The 22,319-nt window shown below is 42.7% G+C and overlaps 1 protein-coding gene across 2 annotated transcripts; it reads right to left on the reverse strand.

The window, feature by feature from the left end:
• Positions 1-270: 270 nt before the first annotated feature.
• Positions 271-17,996, reverse strand: SAYSD1 (SAYSVFN motif domain containing 1). Of its 2 annotated transcripts, XR_009354690.1 has the most exons (3): positions 17,683-17,996; positions 11,961-12,412; positions 271-1,181 (listed from the first exon to the last, which is right to left on the reverse strand). XR_009354690.1 is itself a non-coding variant. In XM_059177848.1 (2 exons), exons 1-2 carry the CDS (start codon positions 17,887-17,889, stop codon positions 12,068-12,070), a joined length of 552 nt encoding a protein of 183 aa, XP_059033831.1. In that variant the 5' UTR covers positions 17,890-17,996; the 3' UTR covers positions 11,471-12,067. The 2 variants fall into 2 exon arrangements, 1 of the variants encoding a protein (XP_059033831.1); XM_059177848.1 differs by lacking the exon at positions 271-1,181 and having other exon boundaries at positions 11,471-12,412.
• Between the last annotated feature and the right edge of the window lie 4,323 nt (positions 17,997-22,319).

Genomic DNA, 22,319 nt, shown 5'->3' on the forward strand with positions numbered 1-22,319 from the left:
GTAGGACCAATAGACCAGAGGATTTATCTGTGTTGCAACCTTCCAGAATAAAATCAATAGATAAGGATTATAAATACCAAGCAGTCCCATGCCACGAGATGGACTGCTCTGGGGCTGAAGCAGGCGGGTAACACCTGGAGGGGATTTACAAGCAACTTCTTTTTTTTTTTTTTTAACCTTTCCATATCTCTAGAGTGAAAGAGCAAGGACTTGAAATAATACATAATACATAATACATTTACAGAGACTTTTCAGTTCCAATGACCTAAGGTAGAATCAGAAACAGAGCTCAGGACTTGTGCGCATTAACGACACACATTAAATAGCTACAACAAAGCAGCCACAGTTACTGTACTAGTTTGGTCCAATCTTCAACATTCTCTAACCATTTATGTGCATTTCTGTACAAAAGAGACAAATGTTTTATCACCATATATTCTGCCCTCCAGAAAGCTTCAGAACTTTAAAAATGCCTAGGAAATGAAATTTACAGTTTTACAGAAGCTCAACTGGTATCCACCGATTAGACGGCACTTTACAATGAAACCACCCAGAAGTCCTTTCACTTTTCAAGTCCTGGTTTGGGAAGCAGAGACTGGAGAACCAACATACAGGAGACACACACTAAAGACATCTCACTGTGACGAAGCTAAGCCAACGTCCTTCCAACAGCATCCTTTGGAAAGGTACAGTAAAAAATCAGATGAAAAGACATGTATACTGGGGCACCTGGCTGGCTCAGTCGGTAGAGCCTGAAACTCTTGACTTAAAGGGTGTGAGTTCAAGCCCCACGTTGGGTGTGGAGCCTACTTTAAAAAAATACAATAAAAAAAAAAAAGACATGTACACTCATATAAAAGAAATCAGGTTACCATACAAATTATACTGTGTTGGAATATTCTTAGTAATCAAGAGGAATGTCCATAACACCATACGTTACATAAGGTATTTATAAAAACACCTTCTCTCAGAAAACAGTAAAGATCACAAAGCCTGCCAACCAAGGCATGATGGGGCCACAAGCCCAGAAAAGATGCCATAACCATGGAGTCCTGGCATTATCAGCTGCAACCACATTCTCGCACATTCTCCGGGTCCGGAACGCCACCTGCTGCTCAGATACAGCCCTTCTTTGCTTCTCAGTTTCCTTCACGGACTTAGTCTTGGTCTTTACTCCTCACCTAAGAAATGCAACAGTTCATGAAATATTCTGTGTCTACGGTGCAGAGCCTCTGAGGGTATGCCAAGCCACCTGAAACCCAGCAACGCCCCCAAGTTGGAGTCATCCCCATAATGGCATGTGGGGCTCGGGCAGCCTCTGTTCCAGCAGCCACGTGAACAGACCTTCTTCACCTGCTCTCAGAACGTTGCACTGGTGTAGATTTCTAAAGGCTGCAGCAACGAGATCATGCACACCCTGTGTAGACTTTTTGGAATCCAACCACCCTCTCCTCCTTGGGGCTGGATCCCCCAAAGCTGTCATGTCCTAACATCAATTTCCCATTTGATCAATCTCTCTTTAAGAAATGTCCTCCCAACTGCCCTACGCACCCGCATTTGCCTGCCTTTTACAAGGCATGAGGCTTCCTCTGCTTCTGGGAAATGTACAAATGTTAGGAAATTCTCCTCTTTCCATAGAGTTCTTTGAAGATCACAGATAGGAGCAGAACCTGGTCTCACCCACTAGAAGTGCCAGATTAGTTAAAGACATTACTTTCTCACTGATGAGAATCTAGAACAAAGCAATTCTTTCATATGACTCTGTGCCACTTCACCACATGAGACGAGTAGCACTGCTGAACTCAGTCTAAATCTCGGGGGAAAGTCATTAGAAGAAGCGTGATTAAAACCAACTCCGCATAACAAATCCATTTGTGTCCATAGAGATGGTCCGCTGTAAATCAATGGCTAAATGTATAAAAAATGCTCTGCCTATAAACGCATATGCTTTTCCCTAGGAATCATCAAAATATGACCAGTATCATTAGCAAAGCAGTGGGATGAAGTATTCACCGTAGGAGAGAGGTAGGAAGGGAGATGGACACATAGGGGAGGTGTGTTGTCTGTACCGGGGGGTCAGGGAGGGACTTTTGGGTGATGCGACATCAGACAGGCCTGACAGGAGTAAGGGAACAAATCCCAGGCTCATCCAGGGGAAGTGAGTTCGAGGCAAAGGGGACAGCTCGCGCAAAGAGTGTGAAAGCAGAGGCCGCTTCTGTGTGTTGGAGGAGGGGTCAGCAAACTATGGCTCACTGCTCAGTTTTATAAACAAAGTTTTATTGGCATTCTCATCTGTCCACATATTGTCTCCCATGGCTGCTTTTGCTCTTTGATAGCAAAGTTGAGTCATTGTGACAATTACGGTATGTACGCTCAACAAAACTATTTACTGTCCAGCCCTGTCCAGAGGAAGGCCAAACCTTTTACTTTGCTAACCCCCTGTGTCTGAGGAACATGAAGGAAGTGAGTATAACTGGGAGAGGCAGGTAGGGGCCAGATCACTTAGGGCCTGGTAGGATAAAACCAATAAACAAACCACCAACCAACCACCACACGAAAGATGTGTCCCCCAGGGATAGGAGTTCAGACATCTCTTTGCCAGCTCACTCCAGCGTGCCTGTCTGAACTCTGCCTCCTTGCTGGTCTGTAGGTTCTCAGCCGTTTTTCCCTGGTGGTGGCGACATGCACATCTGGCAATCTCCCATGGACACACCCCCGCTAGGCCCAGGCGAGCCAGCAGGTGTAAAACACAGGGTCATCTTGCAGACACCTTAATAAAATGGCAAAATGAACATTCATGAATCACAGTAATTTCCTAATATGTTAAATGCGTCACAGGGCACAATGAGAACCACTGCTACGGAGTACGTTTTCTAGCATTTTTTTTCTCATTTGAGCAAAACTCCAGACACAAAACGTATTCAAAGACCTTGCTACTCAAAGTATGGCTGAAGACCCATAGCATCAGCATCCCCTTGGAACTTATTTGAAATGCAGAATCTTAGGCCTTGCTCCAGACCTACAGAATCAGGATCTTCATTTTAACAAGATTCCCAGGAGATCTGAATGGTCACTAGGGTTTGAGACCACTATCATGATTGGTCTCTAAGTATTCTTTTTTTTTTTTAAAGATTGTATTTTATTTTGACAGAGAGAGAGATCTATCACAAGTATGCAGAGAGGCAGGCAGAGGGGGGAGGGGGGGTAGCAGGCACCCTGCTGAGCAGAGAGCCTGATGCAGGACTTGATCCTACAACCCTGAGATCATGACCCGAAGGCAGACGCTTAGCTCAACTGAGACACCCAGGCACCCCTCTAATTACTCTTTTCTAAGTGTCCGAGATGGGGTTTTAAATTTCAAAGAGGTTAGCTTATTTATACTATTCATACTAGTAAACACTGGCTATAAAATAATGGTTAATAATAATTAAGGATTTGCTAAATAAATAATGATACATTTATCTATACAGAAATATTAGCGGCTGGCAAAATCAATATTGTAGAAGGACGTGGGAATTTTTTACAGCTTATCATGAAGTGAAAAAATATCAATTATAGGCAGGACTAAGACTAAAACAAATGTATAAATGATAATTAAAGAACAAAATGTGGCCCTTATTAATCTAAACAATACAGTAATGATATAACTAATAAAATCAAAGAAAAATAGGTGATAGGAGGTGTACAGCAGTGTAGTTATGCTGATTCCCTCATCTTTCATAGCCATTGGTAGCAATATGTAATTTAAGGCTAATAAATAATAAGTTATAATTATATTTAAAAATGGGAAGTTGATTAACCAATCAGTCAACAGGATTGAGTATTGAGGAAATGGAGAGAAGTAGGGAGAAGGTGGAAATACTAACTTTTTACACTTGTTTTTTACATGATCTGAACAAATACTGGCTAAACATCCAAAGGACTAAGTAATAAAAGTATAAAAAAAAAAAAACTTTGGAACAGAAATCTAAGTTTTCTAAATCATCAAAAGAAACACACACACAAAGGGGAACACAAAACAAAACAAGGAACAGAGACCAAGTGGTAAAATCACCCATATAAACCGAAAGCGTAACGTGTGAGAAGGTAAACAAGTCTAAGTAAATAAAAATGAGCTAACCTCATCTAGTAAAAGAAAAATAGTCCCCTCATGTATTACAGAGTAAAAGTCAACTATTCCCTACCTACAAGCAACACACCTGACCAAAAGGGCTCGGGCTGAAAACCACAGTGTGCACTGAGGCATACTTGACAAATTCAAACAAAAAGCAAGCAGGGGTCCCGAGCTTAACATCAGATGAGGATGGATTCAGGCAAAAATGAATGAAGAACACAAATATGGCTTTTTATAATGATGAAAGGGGGACACTCTGTAATGAAAAATAGGCTTTTATATATTCCCAAACCTAAGAAATACTAAAAAATTACTATAGTCTCATGAAAATGATTGATTAAAAATGGCAAGAGTCTATCAGCACATTACAAGAACAGTACATTAAAATCAAGAGTCATTTATTCCAGGAATAAAAGGATGGTTTAATGTGAGTAAATATATAAACTGATTACATTAATTGGTTAAAGAGAAAAATCACATCATCAATCTCCACTACACTGAAAGAGATTTTGTGAAATGCAACATCCATTCTTAATTTAAGAAGGAAAAAGCCTTTTAATAACATAAATACAGATGATAATTATCCATCCACTTACCACAGAGCCAGCAGCACGCTTAGTGGGAAAATACTAAAACATGCTCATTAAGGTCAAGAACAAGACAAAGACATCATTGACTATCATTCTGATTTAACATTTTTCTAGATGTTCTAGCTGCTGTTATTGGAAAAAGAGAAAAAACAAGGGCATAAAAGCTGGAAAAAGAGGAGTTAAATTTTACTTTACTGGAAAAGAAAAAATCTATGTGGAAAATCCAGGAGAATCAAGTGAAACACCACTATAATTAGTAAAAAAAAAAAATTCAATAAAGGACAAGAGCTATAACAAAATTAACATGCTGAAATCAACAGTGTATGTGCATGCATATCTATATATATATATATAGATATATATATATATATGGAACAACCAGCTGGGAGAAGTACTATAAGTCCTCAGAATGCATCACCTTTTCCCAAGCACCCTAGTCTCCCTCTTGTCACCTTTTCCCTAGGTGGTTTCCTGTGACTGAAAGGCTATCTCTTTGCCCCCGCCTCTTTTTCTGGGGAGTACAAGATGCTCCTTCAAACTCAATACAATGTCACCTTTAGGTGACTTTGGCCCTTCCCAACCCCTGAGTGTTCTGATCCCCTTCTCTAAGCTCTGGCCCACATTTAGCCATCACACCATCATAGCGCTTACCACACTATCCTGTAACTATCTGATTATTGGCTGCCTCTCCCATTTGACTGTGAGCTCCTTGAGAAAAGGGACCTTGTCTACATTCTCTGTGTGCTCAGAGCCCAGCACCAGGTTTGGCAAAGTTAGTTGCTCCATCAACCCGCACAGTAGATACTCTGTTAGGTTTCTGATTCTATTCACAAGAAATGGCCCAAACCTGAAGACAGGACAGACTGGACAGATCAATGGATAAAGATGGGCAGATAGATATGGAGAGATATGATATAGTCACAGAAGTTTAAAAAGCAAGTGCTGGTTCATAGATTATTAAGTCTCATTTGGTCACATTTATGGATTATAATTCTTTCATTGATGAATGAATTTAATAAAAAATTTATTCAGTAAAATGCTGTTAAATTGATGAATGCACAAATGTATCTGTTTTAGAAATAAATGGTTACAGATTTTGTTTCTTTTTCTAAAATATTTGTAATTTTTATTGTGTTGACTTGTGGGATATTTCAATTTAGTTTTTAATTATCATTAATATCATTGGTTTCCCCAAATTTAAACCTTCCACTTTAGCATAAAAAATGGAATGTATAAATACACTTCATAATTCAATAAGTTTGCCATACTGTCAATATCTGTTAAGAAAAATCTTAAAAGCTAGCTGAATAAAAACATATGCGAACATTTTCACACATGGGAACAAAAAGATCAGGTGCTCCATAAATGAATGGATGGGGTGGGTGGGCGGATGGACAGACGGACGAATGAAGGCAACGGAGAATCCACTTTCCACATGACAGTCCAGGTGATCTCTTAAAAATGAAAGTTGGGGGGCGCCTAGGTGGCTCAGTGGGTTAAGCCGCTGCCTTCGGCTCAGGTCATGATCTCAGGGTGCTGGGATCGAGTCCCGCATCGGGCTCTCTGCGCGGCGGGGAGCCTGTTTCTTCCACTCTCTCTCTCTCTCTCTCTCTGCCTGTCTCTCTGCCTACTTGTGTGATCTCTCTCTGTCAAATAAATAAATAAATCTTAAAAAAAAAAAAAAAATGAAAGTTGGGGACGCCTGGGTGGCTCAATTGGTTAAGCCGCTGCCTTCGGCTCAGGTCATGATCCCAGCGTCCTGGGATTGAGTCCCACATTGGGCTCCTTGCCCTCCGCAGGGAGCCTGCTTCTCCCTCTGACTCTGCCTTCCACTCTGTCTGCCTGTGCTCGCTCTCGCTCACTCTCTCTCTGACAAATAAATAAATAAAATCTTTTTCAAAAATAAATAAATAAAAAAATAAAAATAAAAATGAAAGTTGGATCATGTCATTCTCTTACATAGAAATGTTAGGTGCATGTAAATAAAGCCCAAAACCTAAAAGAGAAAAAACAAACAAACAAAAAAAAAACAAAGGGCAGGATAGCATGCATAGTGTGCTGTCATTTGTAGGCTGGATAGAGCACAGCAGGACATGGGGGAGGGAGATTCTAGTCCCGCATATCTTCTGTGTCTCTTGAACTCTGACATGTATGCATGTGAGTCCAAAAATAAAAATATTCTTTTCTATAGTTCCAACATGTTTTAAAATGAGCACATACTTCTTTTTGTAATAAAAGAAAGAAAGAAAGCTTCAAAAATAACACATCTTTAATTATCTTACAGTCTTTGGAGCTAGTTCCTCAGTAGTTTAAAACCAGGCATGGGGTTCTTTTTCTCTGTGTGTTCCCGGTGAACAGTTTGAAAAATGGCAAACCTTGTTACCCCTTTTTAAAATACATACCCAGGGACGCCTGGGTGGCTCAGTTGGTTGGACGACTGCCTTCGGCTCAGGTCATGATCCTGGAGTCCCGGGATGGAGTCCCGCATCGGGCTCCCAGCTCCATGGGGAGTCTGCTTCTCTCTCTGACATTCTCCTCGCTCATGCTCTCTCTCACTGTCTCTCTCAAATAAATAAATAAAATCTTAAAAAAAAATAAAATAAAATACATACCCATCTTTCTTTGCTTGAATCTAATACATGCTGTTTCCTTCCTATTTTAACATTTGTGATTTTTTAAAAAAAGATTTTATTTGACAGAGAGAGAGAGGGAGAGAGGGAACACAAGCAGGGGGAGAGGCAGAGGGAAAGGGAGAAGCAGGCTCCCCACAGGGCTCGATCCCAGGATGCTGGGATCATGGCCTGAGCTGAAGGCAGACGCTTAATAACTGAGCCACCCAAGCACCCCAACATTTGTGATTTATGTAGTGGCTCTTGATCTTTGGTGAACTGGAGCTTGCCCAAAGGAGGCTGTTAAAATACAGATTCTCAGGGCGCTCCTGCCATACATGCTCAGGCAGTGGGATCTAGGCGGGGCCCTAGAATCTGCATTTGAGCATCACTACAAGAGATTCTAAAGCAGTTGGTCCATAGTCCATACTTTTCAAAATATTCATCTACGGCTTATTAAGGAAACAGTATTTTCATTTCAAAGTGACAATCCTATGTAGTCTACAATTTAGATTTGAAAGTGATCTCTCCTTCTCATGACTCCTCCCCTAACACACACACACTTAGAACTTTAGACCTTTATAAACATCTGTATTATGTTATATGCCTTATAATGTGGTTCTCTGTGTCCTTTGTCTTCTCTCTCAGCTTTCTGAGAGATCCAGATCTTTATCTAGCTTTATCAATGTTCCAATGTTGCAAAATAAAAAAGCATGTGACAAAAGCCAGAGCGTAGAGTTCAGATTTTAGTTTCTTTGCCTTGGGGGTCAAGTTTCTCTGCCAGCTTGAACGTTTCTAGTATCCCCCTTTCCCCAACCCCAACCCCCCCCCAAAGCTCTGATATAAACAAGCACAGTGTTAACCCCAAGTGCCATGCTGCCTGCTAAGTCTAGAGACGGGCTGTTGTTTTATTTTAAAATATCGGTATAAATCACTTCTGGTAGCTTTCAGTGCCTTTCCCAGGACCTCTGATGAGCCCTTTCCTCTGTGAATCTTGAAGTGAAAAGAACTCTTAAAAAGGCAGCACAAGTGGCTCAGATAAACATCCTGGTGGGTTTTCCACATTACATAAATTATCAAGTGTTGGGAAGGGATCAGGATATATAGCAGCAGCTCTATGCTACCCCCTGGTGGCCAGACGCTCCATGGCATCCCAGCCCCACCAGGTATCCTGGCCCTCAGACCAACCGGCCAAGCTCACTTACTGGTTCCTCAGCAGCGTCAAGCCTAACTAAATACAAATTATTTGCTGGTAAACAGCTAACAGTGTGGCTGGCAGGAAACAAAACATGCAGTCAGAATTTTACTTTCTTCTGCACAGCTGAAGATCATCTATCTGCCAATTGTATAACTTCCTTTTAAAAAAAATTTTAGCACAAAGCTTAAGAGCCTAATCTTAATGATGAGATCAGTCAAAAGGCAAATGTGGAAGACCTCTTACACTCAAAGTACATCCCTAATAGCACAAGATATATATACGTAAACCATCACCGGTGAAACTCCAGAGCTTTTGAGAAAAGTCACTCACTGTACCCACCAACTGGGACATTCACCCCTGCCCTGGCCTGGAACCTCACAGCGGGTCGGGGCTAACTTAAAATTGATTGTCCGAGAGGTACAACATGGATAATTTAGCCTGAAGGACAGGGAGGATTAAGAGAGAATAGAGTAACAGTCCACTGGTCTGAAGGATGCTCTGTGTCCCCTGAGATTAGATAAGAAATAATGTGGGATGGCACTGCAGGTGGCTTAAGTTCTTTCAGTAAAGAATTTCCTAAAAAGTGCCTACATCTGGGTGCCTGGGTGGCTCAGTGGGTTAAGCCTCTGCCTTCGGCTCAGGTCATGATCTCGGGGTCCCAGGATCGAGTCCCGCATCGGGCTCTCTGCTCAGCGGGGAGCCTGCTTCCTCCTCTCTCTCTCTGACTGCCTCTCGGCCTACTTGTGATCTCTGTCTGTCAAATAAATAAATAAAATCTTAAAAAAAAAAAAAAGTGCCTACATCTTGTACCTGGATTCTTCTTTAAGGGTCACTAGGAAAACAAAAAGAAATTGTCAGGAATAAAGTGCCCAAGTTGAGGGGGATGAATTTGGTGGCATTTTGGGGTTCCTTCCGGCCCTACAAGCAGAGGTTCATTTCGAAGTCTCTGTGAATAGACAAGACAGGATAATGTGAATAAAAGCAAAAACCAATTTTCTTGTAAGATTCGGACAGAAATGACCTCACCCATGCACACAGCAATCATAGGGACAGAATGCATCTCTGGGATTTCAAGTTCCCTGGTGACAGAGGCGTCCTTTAATGGGAGCTGCTTGCTGAGCTAATGGTCGGGCCCTGAGCGGAAATTCTGAGATCAATAGGCCTTTCTAAATTCAGGAAATCAAGACTCCACCTAAAGCTTAATGGTCTGATAAGAACAGCAAATAAAGACTGTCCCTTCCTCTCTTCCCTGCCATGCATTTAATTGGTTCACACCCCAATTTTCCTAGAAGTTAATGCTGTAATGACATGCAACCTTTGGCAAGAGGTGAGGAAAGAGAAGTGATAGATTGTGCACAGAAAATCCCAGAAAAGATGGGTTTATGGCAATCAAGCTGTACCTCGTTATAAATAGCTACATTTTCAAAGAATGCTAGTGAGATCCTCTCCTAAGGTGAGTCTCTGCTTTGCTTAAGCGAAGTCTCCAGTTTGCTGAGATTGCTAATTGGATCAAATGTTCCCCATTCAGAGTTACAGGCACTTTGTTTTGGGTAAAAATTTGAATCACACTTTTTAAAATGAAAATTCTTCCTTAGAACAAGGCTTACTGAACTGGGCATTGGAGTGTGTCTTTGAGCAGCAATATTTCCTCCTTGTATTTGACTTTTATGAAATGTAAAAGGCCAAATAAAATATCAGAGAAATGAAGAAAGCCTGAAGAAAATAAGTCAGGAAACATTACCATATATCTTTAAATACGATCAAAACTTTTCTGTTTCATAAAGATTCATGTGTTTCCCCACACTTAGATAGAAGTCAAGAAAGAAAAGACTTCTTCATGAGCTAAAGGAAACGTGTGCTGAAGAGATGACTCCGAGAGACAGCTAAACTCCCAGTCAGCATAGGGAGAGATGATCAGCAGACGAGAAGAATGTTCAACAAGGACTGAAACACATGGGTTAGTTAGCCACGAAGTGTGATTCATGAGAATATCCCCTCTATACTCCTCCTACTACTGAAACTTATCTCACTCTATTATTTTTTAAAATCATTTATTTAGTTTAACTAATCTGTATGCCCAACATGGGGCCTGAATTCATGACCCCAAGACCAAGAGTCATAGGCTCTTCCAACTGAGCCAGCAAAGTACCCCACCTGACTCTGCTATTGATATTGCTTGTTTTACTTTGCCCAGCACCCCACTCCCAGCTGGACGATATGCTCAGAGCAATGAGTATATGTTGCTTTTTTCATTATCCTATCTCAAGCACCTACCAGAGTGCTGGCACTCAGTGAATACAAGTTAAATTTAAATTGAGCTATGGTTAAGCAAATCACGCAAGAATGAAACAAGACTTTAGCAACAAGCATCATTGTTTAGTAACATCTCATAAATACTAAAGTTACTGTCATAACCTAAGAATGACTGAATTCTGAAGTTGAAAACCTATTGAGGAATCATTAATTTCTTAAAATCTTAAGAAAAAACTATGGCTTTAAAACAAGACTCTTCTTACTTATCAGTGCCAACCATGAAAAAGACATTTGATGGTTTGCTTTGCCCAATTTTAATGAATCCAAACTCTAACTTTGTACTGGAAAAGGAAGGACAACTGAATCATGTCTGGTTACCACTTTTTACAAAATTTCTCACCTGAGGCCACAGGCGACAGGACTGCTTACTCTAGGGCCCTCGGAATACAAGAAACACACAGAGCAGCCAATGAGTTTGGAGTTCCACTTCCACAGCTCTTATTTGAATACGCTCAAGAATTTCTTTCTTGCTGAATTTATCATGAACAACCACTTACCAAATCTACCAATACTGACTTTGTGAAATCCCTCCCCACACCTGTCACTTAGGACTCTCTTCTCATATCTTCCGTCACTGAGTGCGAGCAGAATAACTGAGGAGAGTGAAAGATGGTGATGGGCAATGGGGATCTGTTTCTGAAAAGCGGATGTTTTAAAGATATTTTATTTTTCAACACCATTAACGACCAAAAAAAGCAAGATTTAAAGCAGGAAGGAAAAAACAAAAACCCCAAAACAATGAAAAAACAAACATCATCAACAACAACAACAAAAAAAAAAAAAACAAAATAAAAACCGAAAGTTACACTTAAACTTTTGGGGTGGGGAAGGGGAAGTGCTGTAAATATGAAAAGACTTTTAAAGAGAACACTTATTGAATACACAGTCCTGAGGCACCTCCCCATTCTTTCAAACCCTCTCCTTTCTCCTCAGTGCCCTTCTAATGCTCTGAGAACCACCTTTCTCAAATAATGACACACACATTTCTTTCCTGAGTACATAAGTTTTATAAATTGCATCAGATCCACAGTGAGTGTCTTTCAGAGGGTTTCACCAAAACCAAAGAAAAGCTCAGAGATCAAACTGCAGTAAAAGATCTGGGAAAGAATGCAGAACTTTACAGTCATAGAACTAACCTGCAAGCTGTCCTTAGTCTTGGGAACCTGAAATCAAACCCACAAGCCCACGTCCAAGGGTGAGGAGGACCACGTGGGAGGCCAGCTGCACAGCAAGAGAGTTGGACCTATCTCCCCTCCAGGGGTCTGAACTGTAACTCGCGTTCAAACTGCTCTGCAGTCAGGGTGCCCTGGATAGCTTCGCAGCCTGGGTTGAACACAGAGTAGGCGCTCTTCTCTCCCTCTCTCTTCTCTTCAGGGCCTCGTGTCCCGACATACATCCAGTAGAACAAGGACAGGACAAAATAGGCCAGGCCAAATTCCAGTTCCACAAACAGTCCCAGCAGGACCAACCAGAGAAGAACCTTCAGGAAGGTGACATTGGTCAGGAAAGACTGGTCCCGGGGTGCTGGCAGAGGAATAGTTATATTCTGTGGTGGCTGTGATGTGCTGGTCCGAGGCCGAGCCACTTCCTAGGACACACAAACAAACAAAAGTAAGAATAAAGGGTAATGGGGCTCAGAGGATCAAAACCAATCTGGAGAGACAGCTCTCACTGCTCTGGAAAGGCTTCTGGCTCATTGATTTCTATTTTCTGGCTCTGCTCTCTAAAACAATCATCTCCAAGGAGCTCCCGTGCCCTGCTCAGACTGAATCAAAACTGATCTGCACTTAGTGAGATGTGATCTGATAAAAACCTGACGGCATTCGGATGGATTCCCATTCGTGGGCGTCACTTCCTCAGATCAGTCTGCTGCTAACAAGAATTCATCTGAGCCCCGTACAGAAATTACCCATAATTGATCATGCAACAACTACACCTAATACTTCACACACAGAATCGATATGTTTATTGATTTGATTAGATGAGCTACAGTCTTGTGAGTGACATGATTCTAAAATGAGAACTATATCAGAAAAGGAAGAAATCCCTTCCACTTATTAAAAACAAATCAGGGGCACCTGGGTGGCTCAGTTGGTTAAGCATTTGCCTTCAGCTCAGGTCACGATTCCAGAGTCCCGGGATCAAGTCCCACATCCGGCTCTTACTTGGAGGAAAGCCTGCTTCTCCTTCTGCCTGCTGCTCCCCCTGCTTGTGCTCTTTCTCTGACAAATATATAAAATCTTTAAAAAATTAATAATAAAACAAATCATTAGTATAGCCACAACCTTTCCATCCTGGGAACATCCTACTCACCGCCAGGTCCAGGCAGTGTGTCTCCTAACTGGACTCCCTGCCTCCTATCTCTTCCCTCTCCAAACCATCCTATGTAAAGCTGCAAAGTGAATTTCCTACAACACCTACCAACCTCCTGTTCACAAACCTTCAACAAATTTTACTGCCTGCAAGTTAAAATTTAAACTCCATGGGCTGGAATCCAAGCAATGCCTTCCATTTATTTAACACATAGAAATGCCAGTACACAGGCCCCTGTGTTGGGTGCTAATGGGAGAAATATTTAGATAGCTTAGGGAGGCCTGATCTCTAGTCCAGCATTTTTCCAAACTTTTTTGGGTATGGCCCATAATAAGAAGTACATTTTGTACTGGGACCCAGCATATAAACATATAAAAAAATAGAAAAAGTTTCACAAACCAACAAATATTCATCACCACATATGAAATTCTCATTTTCTATTCCATTTTTAAAAATTCATCTTTAGCAGAGGACTAGATCCTCTAAATTGATTTCACCATCCACCAATTGGTTGCAATTTGTAGTCTGAAAAACAATGGTTTAAAAAATTCCCTGTATAATCCATTACTCTATCAATGAACCTCTACTCAAGTGCAACAGATCTTACTACCCAGAGACACTGCCCAACTGTAGCCTAGGACAGGCATGACTGGTGAACTGTGTATGCTTGACCTCCTTGGCCATCAAGGAGGGGTGCCCCCTCTGTCTCCCAGAGCACTGACTGCCTGTCTTTCTCACTGAGCATGAAACTGTTTGCCAGTTAAGTGTTTTTTCTTTCAATACAGGTCACATGTGTCCCTAGATTGCTACCAGGAGGCCAGTGGACTACCATTTACTATCCTTTGATGTCTCCAGAGCCAAACACAGCAACCCACACATTGGTTCTCAATGCATAACTTTTAGTCCATTTCTTCAATTATATCCCCCATTCTTGCTATGATCATTTAAAAAGGGACCACAAAACATTATTCAGTCTTGATAAAAAATATAGGTCATCGATTTACGTTGTCTCAGAAGTTCTATTTTGTTAGAACCTTTTTTAGTGTCAACGTTGTAATTATTACCTTTTCAGTTAGATTGGAAAACCCCCTATCAGCAACACACCCCCTCCACACACACACACACATTTGTTAAGTAAATGTGTGCCCCTTGCAGTTAAGTAAATGTGTGTCATTTCAAAAAATGCTCCTTTCAGATTTGACCTGTATGCACAATAGGGAAATCACCAAAAGGCTCAGCAGGGAACTAATATAATCTGATTTATATTTAAGCCAGATAGAGAATGGGCTACCAGAGTAGAAGCAGGGAAACTATGAGAAGCTCACGCAGGAGGCCCAGTAAGAGAGGAAGACTGGGCATAATGGGGGTGGTGACATACGAGTCAGAGAGAAATGATGGACTGAGGGATATGGAATACATTTTGAATGTGTATAACTTGAAATTCACTGTAGTCTGAGTTTATTATTGAGGGAGTATAAAAAGAATAATGCTCATGGCCACCATTTATTGAGTGCCTTCAAGATGTCTGATCTCCTGTCATCCAGGAGACAGGCACTATTGATCCCAATTTACTGATATGGAAATGCTAAGATGTGAAGTAACTCCCCTAACTTCACACAGCGAGAGATAGGCAGGGATGAGACTGGTGTAGGATCCTAGGATGGTCTCCCTCCACAGCCCTTTGTACTTAATTAGGGGCCTTTATGGGGGATGGTAAGGGGAAGGGTTAGAGATCTAGAAGGGAGATGGGGGGGGGGGTGGAAAACCAACTGCCAAAGGGAAAAAACAAGAGGAAAGATACAGAAATTCCTTTACCTTATTTGGCATTTGTTTTAGTACTTGTGTGGCTTCTGCTATGAAAGCTGCAGATGGAAGTGTCTGTGGTCGTCACAGCACATAGAGGCATAGTTTTTTTTTTTTTTTTTTTAAAGAATTTATTTATTTGACAGAGAGAGATCACAAGTAGGCAGAGAGGGAAAGGAGGAAGCAGGCTCCCCGCTGAGCAGAGAGCCCGATGTGGGACTCGATCCCAGGACCCTGGGATCATGACCCGAGCCGAAGGCAGTGGCTTAACCCACTGAGCCACCCAGGCGCCCCACATAGAGGCATAGTTTAAGGAAAGTACTTCCAGTTCTCAAATATCAAACTGCTTCTCACTTCAGGGCCTTTGCACCTGTGGCTCTTTTTGAGAGGCATGCCCCCTTCCCATCACATCACCTGGCTGGCTCCCTCTTCTCCTATAAAGCTCAGCAAACATGTTACCACATGTGCCCCTGGCCTTGTCCTAGGTTTCTCCAAGAGTAGCTCCTAATTATAAAATGCCCACCTCCTCCTGCCCTGCCTCATTGACAGGTGCACCTGTCACCCCCAATTCATTAGCACAGTATCCTGTTTTTTCTGCTTTCCTGGCATTCATTATTCTGTTCTTCTGTTTAGTGTCTGTTGCCCCAAACGCAAGCGCAGGTTCTTTGATAACAGGGCTTTGTCTGCCCTTATCACCCTGTTTCCCCAGATCTGGGACAGAAGCTGGAACAGAGTGGGCACGTGATAGAATTTTTCTGAATAAATGATGGTGAGACAAAGGAAGAAATTAAAAGATGATTCCTGGGTTGGAGGGAGCTGTACTTAGTTAGCCAGGTGACTCCAAAGAAGGAGGGCACTGGAGCGGTGGGTCAACCTGAGCCAAGGGTTGGGGTGAGGAGTCACAGGATGTGTGGGCACCTTGGGAGCTGCAGAATATGCCTGGGGAAGGAGACAGTGTTTTTTTTTTTACAGGACTAAAAAAGTCACAAGCATTCCAGTCTTCATTTGGCAGAAGCTTGTCACAAAAAGTATTTTATCTTGGGGACTGTTTTCCTCAAGCTAAATTGGAGAGTAGGGAAGGAGGATATGGATGCTTCCTTATCAATGACAACTGAGAAGCAATTACAAACAGCAGGCTAAAGAAATGTCTGACAAGCACCATGTGTCAGTGAAATTGTTAAGAGAGATGGATTGTAAATTGGGAGGAAAAGATACAATTTAATGAGAATTTTCACACCAGAGCAAAGCCAGGAATGATAACGGAGTCAATAAAAATGAGCTTAAGACAGAGTCCCTTATGAAAAACGGAGTAATTAATAAAAACCAACTGTGGGTCTAGCATTTCCTGTCATCGTTTTGTCAGGATATCAGTTTTGGGGCTTTAAACAATGGAAACTTTCTCCAAGTTCAGCTTTTCTAGTCCAATTCAACGATCTCAGACTCCTTTGGAAACGAGACATGCGGGCAAACACTCATTGTGTGGGTCAGACTTTTTTTTTTAACTGCAGAGAGGAAAGAGCGTAGGGAAAGTAGATTCTAAAATCTTAAGCAATTGTGCTCAGTCAGTTCTAATCAACAATAAAGTTATACTGAGACAAACCTCATGCAAGGAAATGGATTGTTTAAACCCTGCTGCACTCGCTTTCTGTAAGTCTGATGGACCCCTGTGTGTCATGGAGAATAATATCTAATCAAAACTGAGTAACAGTGAGTTCTCCTTGGTTTAAAAAATTGCCTAAACCAGATGTTGTGTAGTATAGTAATAAATGAACTAAGATAAATAATTTTAAGAGGAGTAAGGTACACTTCTCCTCCAATACATTTTCATTTTTAAAAGGAATTTTTGGCTCTTATTACACTTTTGAGATACAAAGGCTTTTTCACAGATTGCCTCAAGGCACCCTTGATGTTGTGTCCTGTATTTCAACATAAATAATCCAGTCTCACACCTGCAAGGCACCTTGCCACTCTACCTGAGTGAAAACTAAATGAAAATACAAAATGGGAATCAAGATCATCTGCAAAATAAGAGAATTAAAGGGTGAAAAGTCTGCAATACTGATCTAATAGTCTAAACAATGTTTTCTCTTGAACATTCACTACTGAACTTGAGTAAGTTTCCCTAATCCAGTAGCGATGCCCCAGCATCAGCCACCTCTGGCAGTGAGAGCGACCACACCTGCGAGTCTTATAGTCAAATGCCAGTTGTAAAGCATAGTTTATTTGGGCTACAGGCTGCATGTGGCCCAGATGCGGAATCAAAGGAAGCCTTAATTACCGCCGCTTTTTAAGCAGTATCCAATTAGACCTTTGACCCGCCATTAGTGGAGGGCTGCGGCTGAAAGCGGTTGTGGGGAGGTTTCTGGAAGGCACGGGGCATCACAATAACTCAAGAGCAGAGATGCTTTCTTCCAGGGCCCTAGACCCTCACTTCCCGACTGGCATCGGGAGCTGCGTGGGTCGCAAGCTGGAAAGAAAATGTCAAAACCACGGATCAGTGCTGACAGGAGTGACCGGAGACGCCCAGCCCAACCCCGCAGCAGGCGGGAGGCATCAGCACGCCAGTTCTGCCACCGAAGGTGGAAACCAGAGGAGGGGGCGTGGCCCGCTCCTCGGCGGGGGGCGTGGCCTTTAGGCCACCATGCGGTGGGCGGGGAGTGGGCGGGGCCTCGGCCGCAGTTTCCTGGGAGGCCACGACAGCGTCCCTGAAGCCAGGTCCCCGGGGCAAGGCCTCCCTCTCACCTGAGCGAGGCAGGGCTGAACCTGGATACTCGCAGGCCTCGGTTTCCACACCAGGAACCGTTTTAGCCAGCCTAGGGCTGCCTTTGGAGTCGTAGTTGCTTCCGCCTTCTCTCCTGAGGTTTGTGCACTCGCGCTTGAAGTGCTAGGTTCGGCCGCCAGCCCGGCCCGTTTCCTGGCCGCCCGGAACTCGGCTAACCGCTGTTCCATGGCGCGCGCCTCGCTCCCCGCCCGCCGGGAGCGCGCATCCGCCGGCCGGGCCCCTGCCCTCCGCCTTACCCGGTGCCCGGCCGCACTGCGCCTGCGTAGCGACGGCTCGGTGCCGCGCCTGCGTGCTGGCGGCGTGGCCGCCGAGCGTGGGGTTTGTGACGTTCTTTGAGCGGAATATGCAGTTTATGTCCGTTCTAAGTGCTTGTGGTCGTAGAGTCATACTCTCAGGAGAAATGGTGAAGCATTGAAGCATAGGAGCATCTGGCTGGCGCAGTGGGAAGAACGCAGGACTCTTGATCTCGGACTAGTGGGTTTGAGCCCATGTTAGGGGTAGAGATTACATGAATAAATAAAAACTTAAAAATCTAAAACATAAAGACTTATATTGTTCCCCTCTCGCTTGGGGGCTTTTCTGAGGAAAGTTCTTCAGAGGTCCATCTCCCTTCAGGGATCCACTCCCTACCAGATGGTGCATGCCTTTAGCTGTTAGGCACTACTATTGCACGCCAGTTTCAGAAGGTCCCAGGGCATTGAGGAAGGCCCATCATCTATGGGAGGTTCTGGATCGGGAGAAACAGGACACAGTCTCCCTTTTCCTTTTAAACGAGTCTGCGACCTTCGCACTCGGAGGGTGACTGTCAGCGCTCACTCAGCAGCAGGCCGTGCAGACCCTCTATTATTGCTTTTGCCACAATGCAAACTACCCCTTCGCTGTGTCTAGATGACTCAGAAACTAAAAACAAAACAAAAACGTTTATTGGGGTGCAACTTAAAATTCACAAATCTTAAGTGTACCGCTCAATGGGTTTATAATGATGACTACACTTACAAAAGTACTACCTAGAAAAAGAACGTTTTCTGGTGCCCTGAGGGCTCCCTTGTGCTCTCTCCTAATCGTTACTCACCCAAAAGGTCACAGTTCCCGTGTCTGTTAGATTATTTTTTGTTGTTGTTCTTGTTAGGTAGATAGATTTTTAAAGCTCTAAGCATCTAGCTAAGTGCCGCTCACATAATTGAGACTCAAATATCTGTTCCATCTTGCTGCGTTGGAGTCAAGGAACTAGATAGAGTAGAACAGAGTCTTGCATTCATTTAACAGATATTTATCAAGACACTTCTGTGTCAAGAACTGTACCTGACATTAGAGATGCTAGAGTGACTAGAACGAACCCATTTTATCTGCGCTTACATTCTGAATAGACAGACAAAGGTGATCTACATATTTATATTTAATGTACTGTCAGGTACTGATTAGTGCTGTGAAGAAGAATAAAGTAAGGACTAGGATGGTGGGACTATTTAGAGGTAAGGGAAGACTCCTCTGAGGAGTTGCCATTTCCCCAGAGACCTAAATGAAATGAGTGAGCCATGTAGGTATCTGGAAAAGAATGTTTCAGTTGTAGGAAACAGTAAGTGCAAAGGTCCTGAGACCTTAAGTCTATGTTTGACTTGCTCCTAGAACATTAGTGAGGCCACCATAACCAGGGCAGAGGGAGGGAGAGAATTGAAGAAAATAAAGGTTCACAGATATCCAGGTGTAAGGCTTTACGCCATGGTGAAGACTTTATATATTGCAGTCTGAGTGATGATAAGTGTTTGGAAGATTTTTGAATGGAAGACAACAAGATACGACATATTTTTAAAGGATCACACTGGCTGCTTCAGCTGGGGCCCTGGAAAAGTGCAAGAGTGGAAGGAGGAAAACCAGTTAGGGGTGCAGTAGGACCAGAGAGGCTGACTGTTGGGTTAGAGTAGTGGTGATGGGGGTGGTGAGATTCCCAATATATTCTGAAGATCAGAGCCACGTGATATGTGGATGAATTAGATGTGGAATGTGCAAAAAAGGAATAGAGTATGATAGATTTCTGCCATCCTCTCTAGCCCCTCAAACACACCTGGAGTAACCAAGTGAAAGGCACTGGGGCCTTCTACTGAAATGAGGGAAGACTAGGAAGAGAGGACTATGGAATGAACATTGAGAGTTTTGCTTTGGATATGCCAAGAGTCTGAGAAGCCTGTTGGATATCCGGTGTAGCCAATTGGATGGTGAAAATTGTTCAGGGAGAAGGCAGACTATAGATGCCTATTGGAAATCGTCAGCATTTATATGATATATATTTAAAGCCATGAAGCTAAGATGAGATCAGTTAGAGGGTGAGTGTGGAGAAGGGAGGGAAGATACTTGAGGACTGAGCCCTGAATGGTTTGTAAGACAGAAAGAATGGGGTCATCATACTACAATGGCATCTTATAGAACAACCACAGGGAAAATTTCTTGCCTATCTTGTTGTCAGGAGTAGGTCTACTTCTCTCAAGGAACTGGAGGTTCTTTTATTGATTGTGTTTCCCACTTGATAATCACACTGAGACCTGAGAGCTGTATTTATGGTCTACTTCTAGTGTGTAGTTACACTTAAGGCATATGATCTGTGGGCTCTTGTAATCAGGGTCCCTGGTGGGAAAAATGACACTTTCAAGTGAAGTAAGGAGAGTTTCACGAAGGAGTTATTACAAAGGTGTGGCAGGGTGGAGGGAGCCAGCTGGGGACGATTCACAGGCAGTGCTACCGGCCTCTAGGCCTCCAGCAGTAAGAGGACACATTGGTCATCAAACCCTGTGAGACCAAGACAGCGGATCCCTTTAAGGAGGACAGACCAGGTGGGGAAGAAGGGAGAGAGGATCAGGAGGAGCAAACGGAGACCACCCAGCCCCATCTTGCTATGATAATCTTATTTTCCCTTTGCCTTGTTTTCTGATTCATTATACATTTACTTTGTCTCAGTGCTTTGTAAACCTCTTTATTTTTTTTTTTTTTTAAAGATTTCATTTATTTTTTAATTTATTTGACAGAGAGAAATCACAAGTAGGCAGAGAGGCAGGCAGAGAGAGAGAGAGGGAAGCAGGCTCCCTGCTGAGCAGAGAGCCCGACGCGGGACTCGATCCCAGGACCCTGAGATCATGACCTGAGCCGAAGGCAGCGGCTTAACCCACTGAGCCACCCAGGCGCCCTGTAAACCTCTTTAAATCCTTTTTCAAAGAGGTTGAAAGAATGAAAGAAAGTAAAGATAAAAGAGATGAACAACTGCTCACCTACATTTCCCTTTTGGATAAGATTATGAGACTAGTAAATAAGGAAGGTCCCAAAGTGTACTTAATGTGTGAATTTAACATTTGTTACGAAATAGTTTCTACATACCAAGTTCACACACACACACACACACACACACACGTATATACATATACAAACCTGGGGTGAACTTGTATATGTATACATATATATCATATTTGTAAGGTAAAAGTAATAAAATATTCACAGGCCCCCCGTGATATATTAAATCCTTGGCCTCAATTCTTCACTCCTTGTATCTGTGCCATAGAAGGCAGAGTATACTTTCCCATCCCTTGACTCTGAACTCAACCATGCAGGTTGCTTTGTTCAACCTTTGGCAGACATTATGCAAGCAGGGCTTGAAGTGTCTTTATCCCCGTGGGTGCACCCTCTCAGTACTCCATGCTGCAGCAAGATGAGCTTGCATGGGCTGGCCAGCGTGTCTAAGAATTATAAATCATGTGGATATGGACGTAGCTACCCGGCTGACCCACAGACCTTCAATTTAAAGCTGAGGTGCCCAGCTGAGCCCAGCCTCAAATAGCTGACCCTAGCTTATAACCCCAAGATGTAGTTAAAAAAAAAAAAAAAAAGTGTGTTTTATGTCAAAGAAATTCGGTGGGTTTTGCTACCCAGAAAAAGCTACTCAAGAAAAAGATGTCTCTGTGTGCTCATGGTCCATTCCTGACTCTGTCCCACCTCTTCCATCTATTAATGTGAGTTACATTAATAGATTTTCTGTTAAAACATCCTATATTCCTGGAATAACCCCAATTCAATCACGTTATAGAATATAACATTCAAAGCTAAATTCAGTGTAGTGATTTTTTAAAAGGACTTTTGCATCTATGTTCATTTAATGAGATTTTTTTCCTATAATTTTCTTTCCATGCACTGTACTTGAAAAATTTTTGGTTTTAGGATAATACTAGCTTTATGAAATAAACAGAAGTGTGCCTCCATCTTTGCGCTCCCCTTCTTTTCTAGAAGAGCTTGATTGAAATAGGAATTAACTGTTTCCTGAATGTTAGTAGTCGAACCTTCTAGACCTAGTGTTTTCTTAATCAGATAAATAAATGTAAGCTACAGTTAAGTGGAGTCATAGCTGGTCAACAGGGTCTTTTTTCTTACCCAAAAAGTGTTAAGAAAAGGCTCAATGTTAGTCTGTCCTGTCTGATGTTTTGGGGAGTGGCCTGGATGAAAGTTTTAAAAGCCAGGGGTACCTGGGTGGCTCAGTGGGTTAAGCCTCTGCCTTCAGCTCAGGTCATGATCTCAGGGTCCTGGGATAGAGCCCCTCAGCGGGGAGCCTGCTTCCCCCTCT

This window comes from Mustela lutreola, chromosome 6, assembly GCF_030435805.1.
Source record: "Mustela lutreola isolate mMusLut2 chromosome 6, mMusLut2.pri, whole genome shotgun sequence".
Lineage (NCBI taxonomy): Eukaryota > Metazoa > Chordata > Mammalia > Carnivora > Mustelidae > Mustela > Mustela lutreola.

What these genes read in the sequence shown, in the direction of transcription:
- SAYSD1 (XM_059177848.1), bottom strand. Translation starts at nt 17,889, where the DNA reads ATGGAACAGCGGTTAGCCGAGTTCCGGGCGGCCAGGAAACGGGCCGGG. An exon ending in TTCAGCCCTGCCTCGCTCAG is followed by an intron (nt 12,413 to 17,682) that starts GTGAGAGGGAGG and finishes TGTGTGTCCTAG; the next exon opens with GAAGTGGCTCGGCCTCGGAC.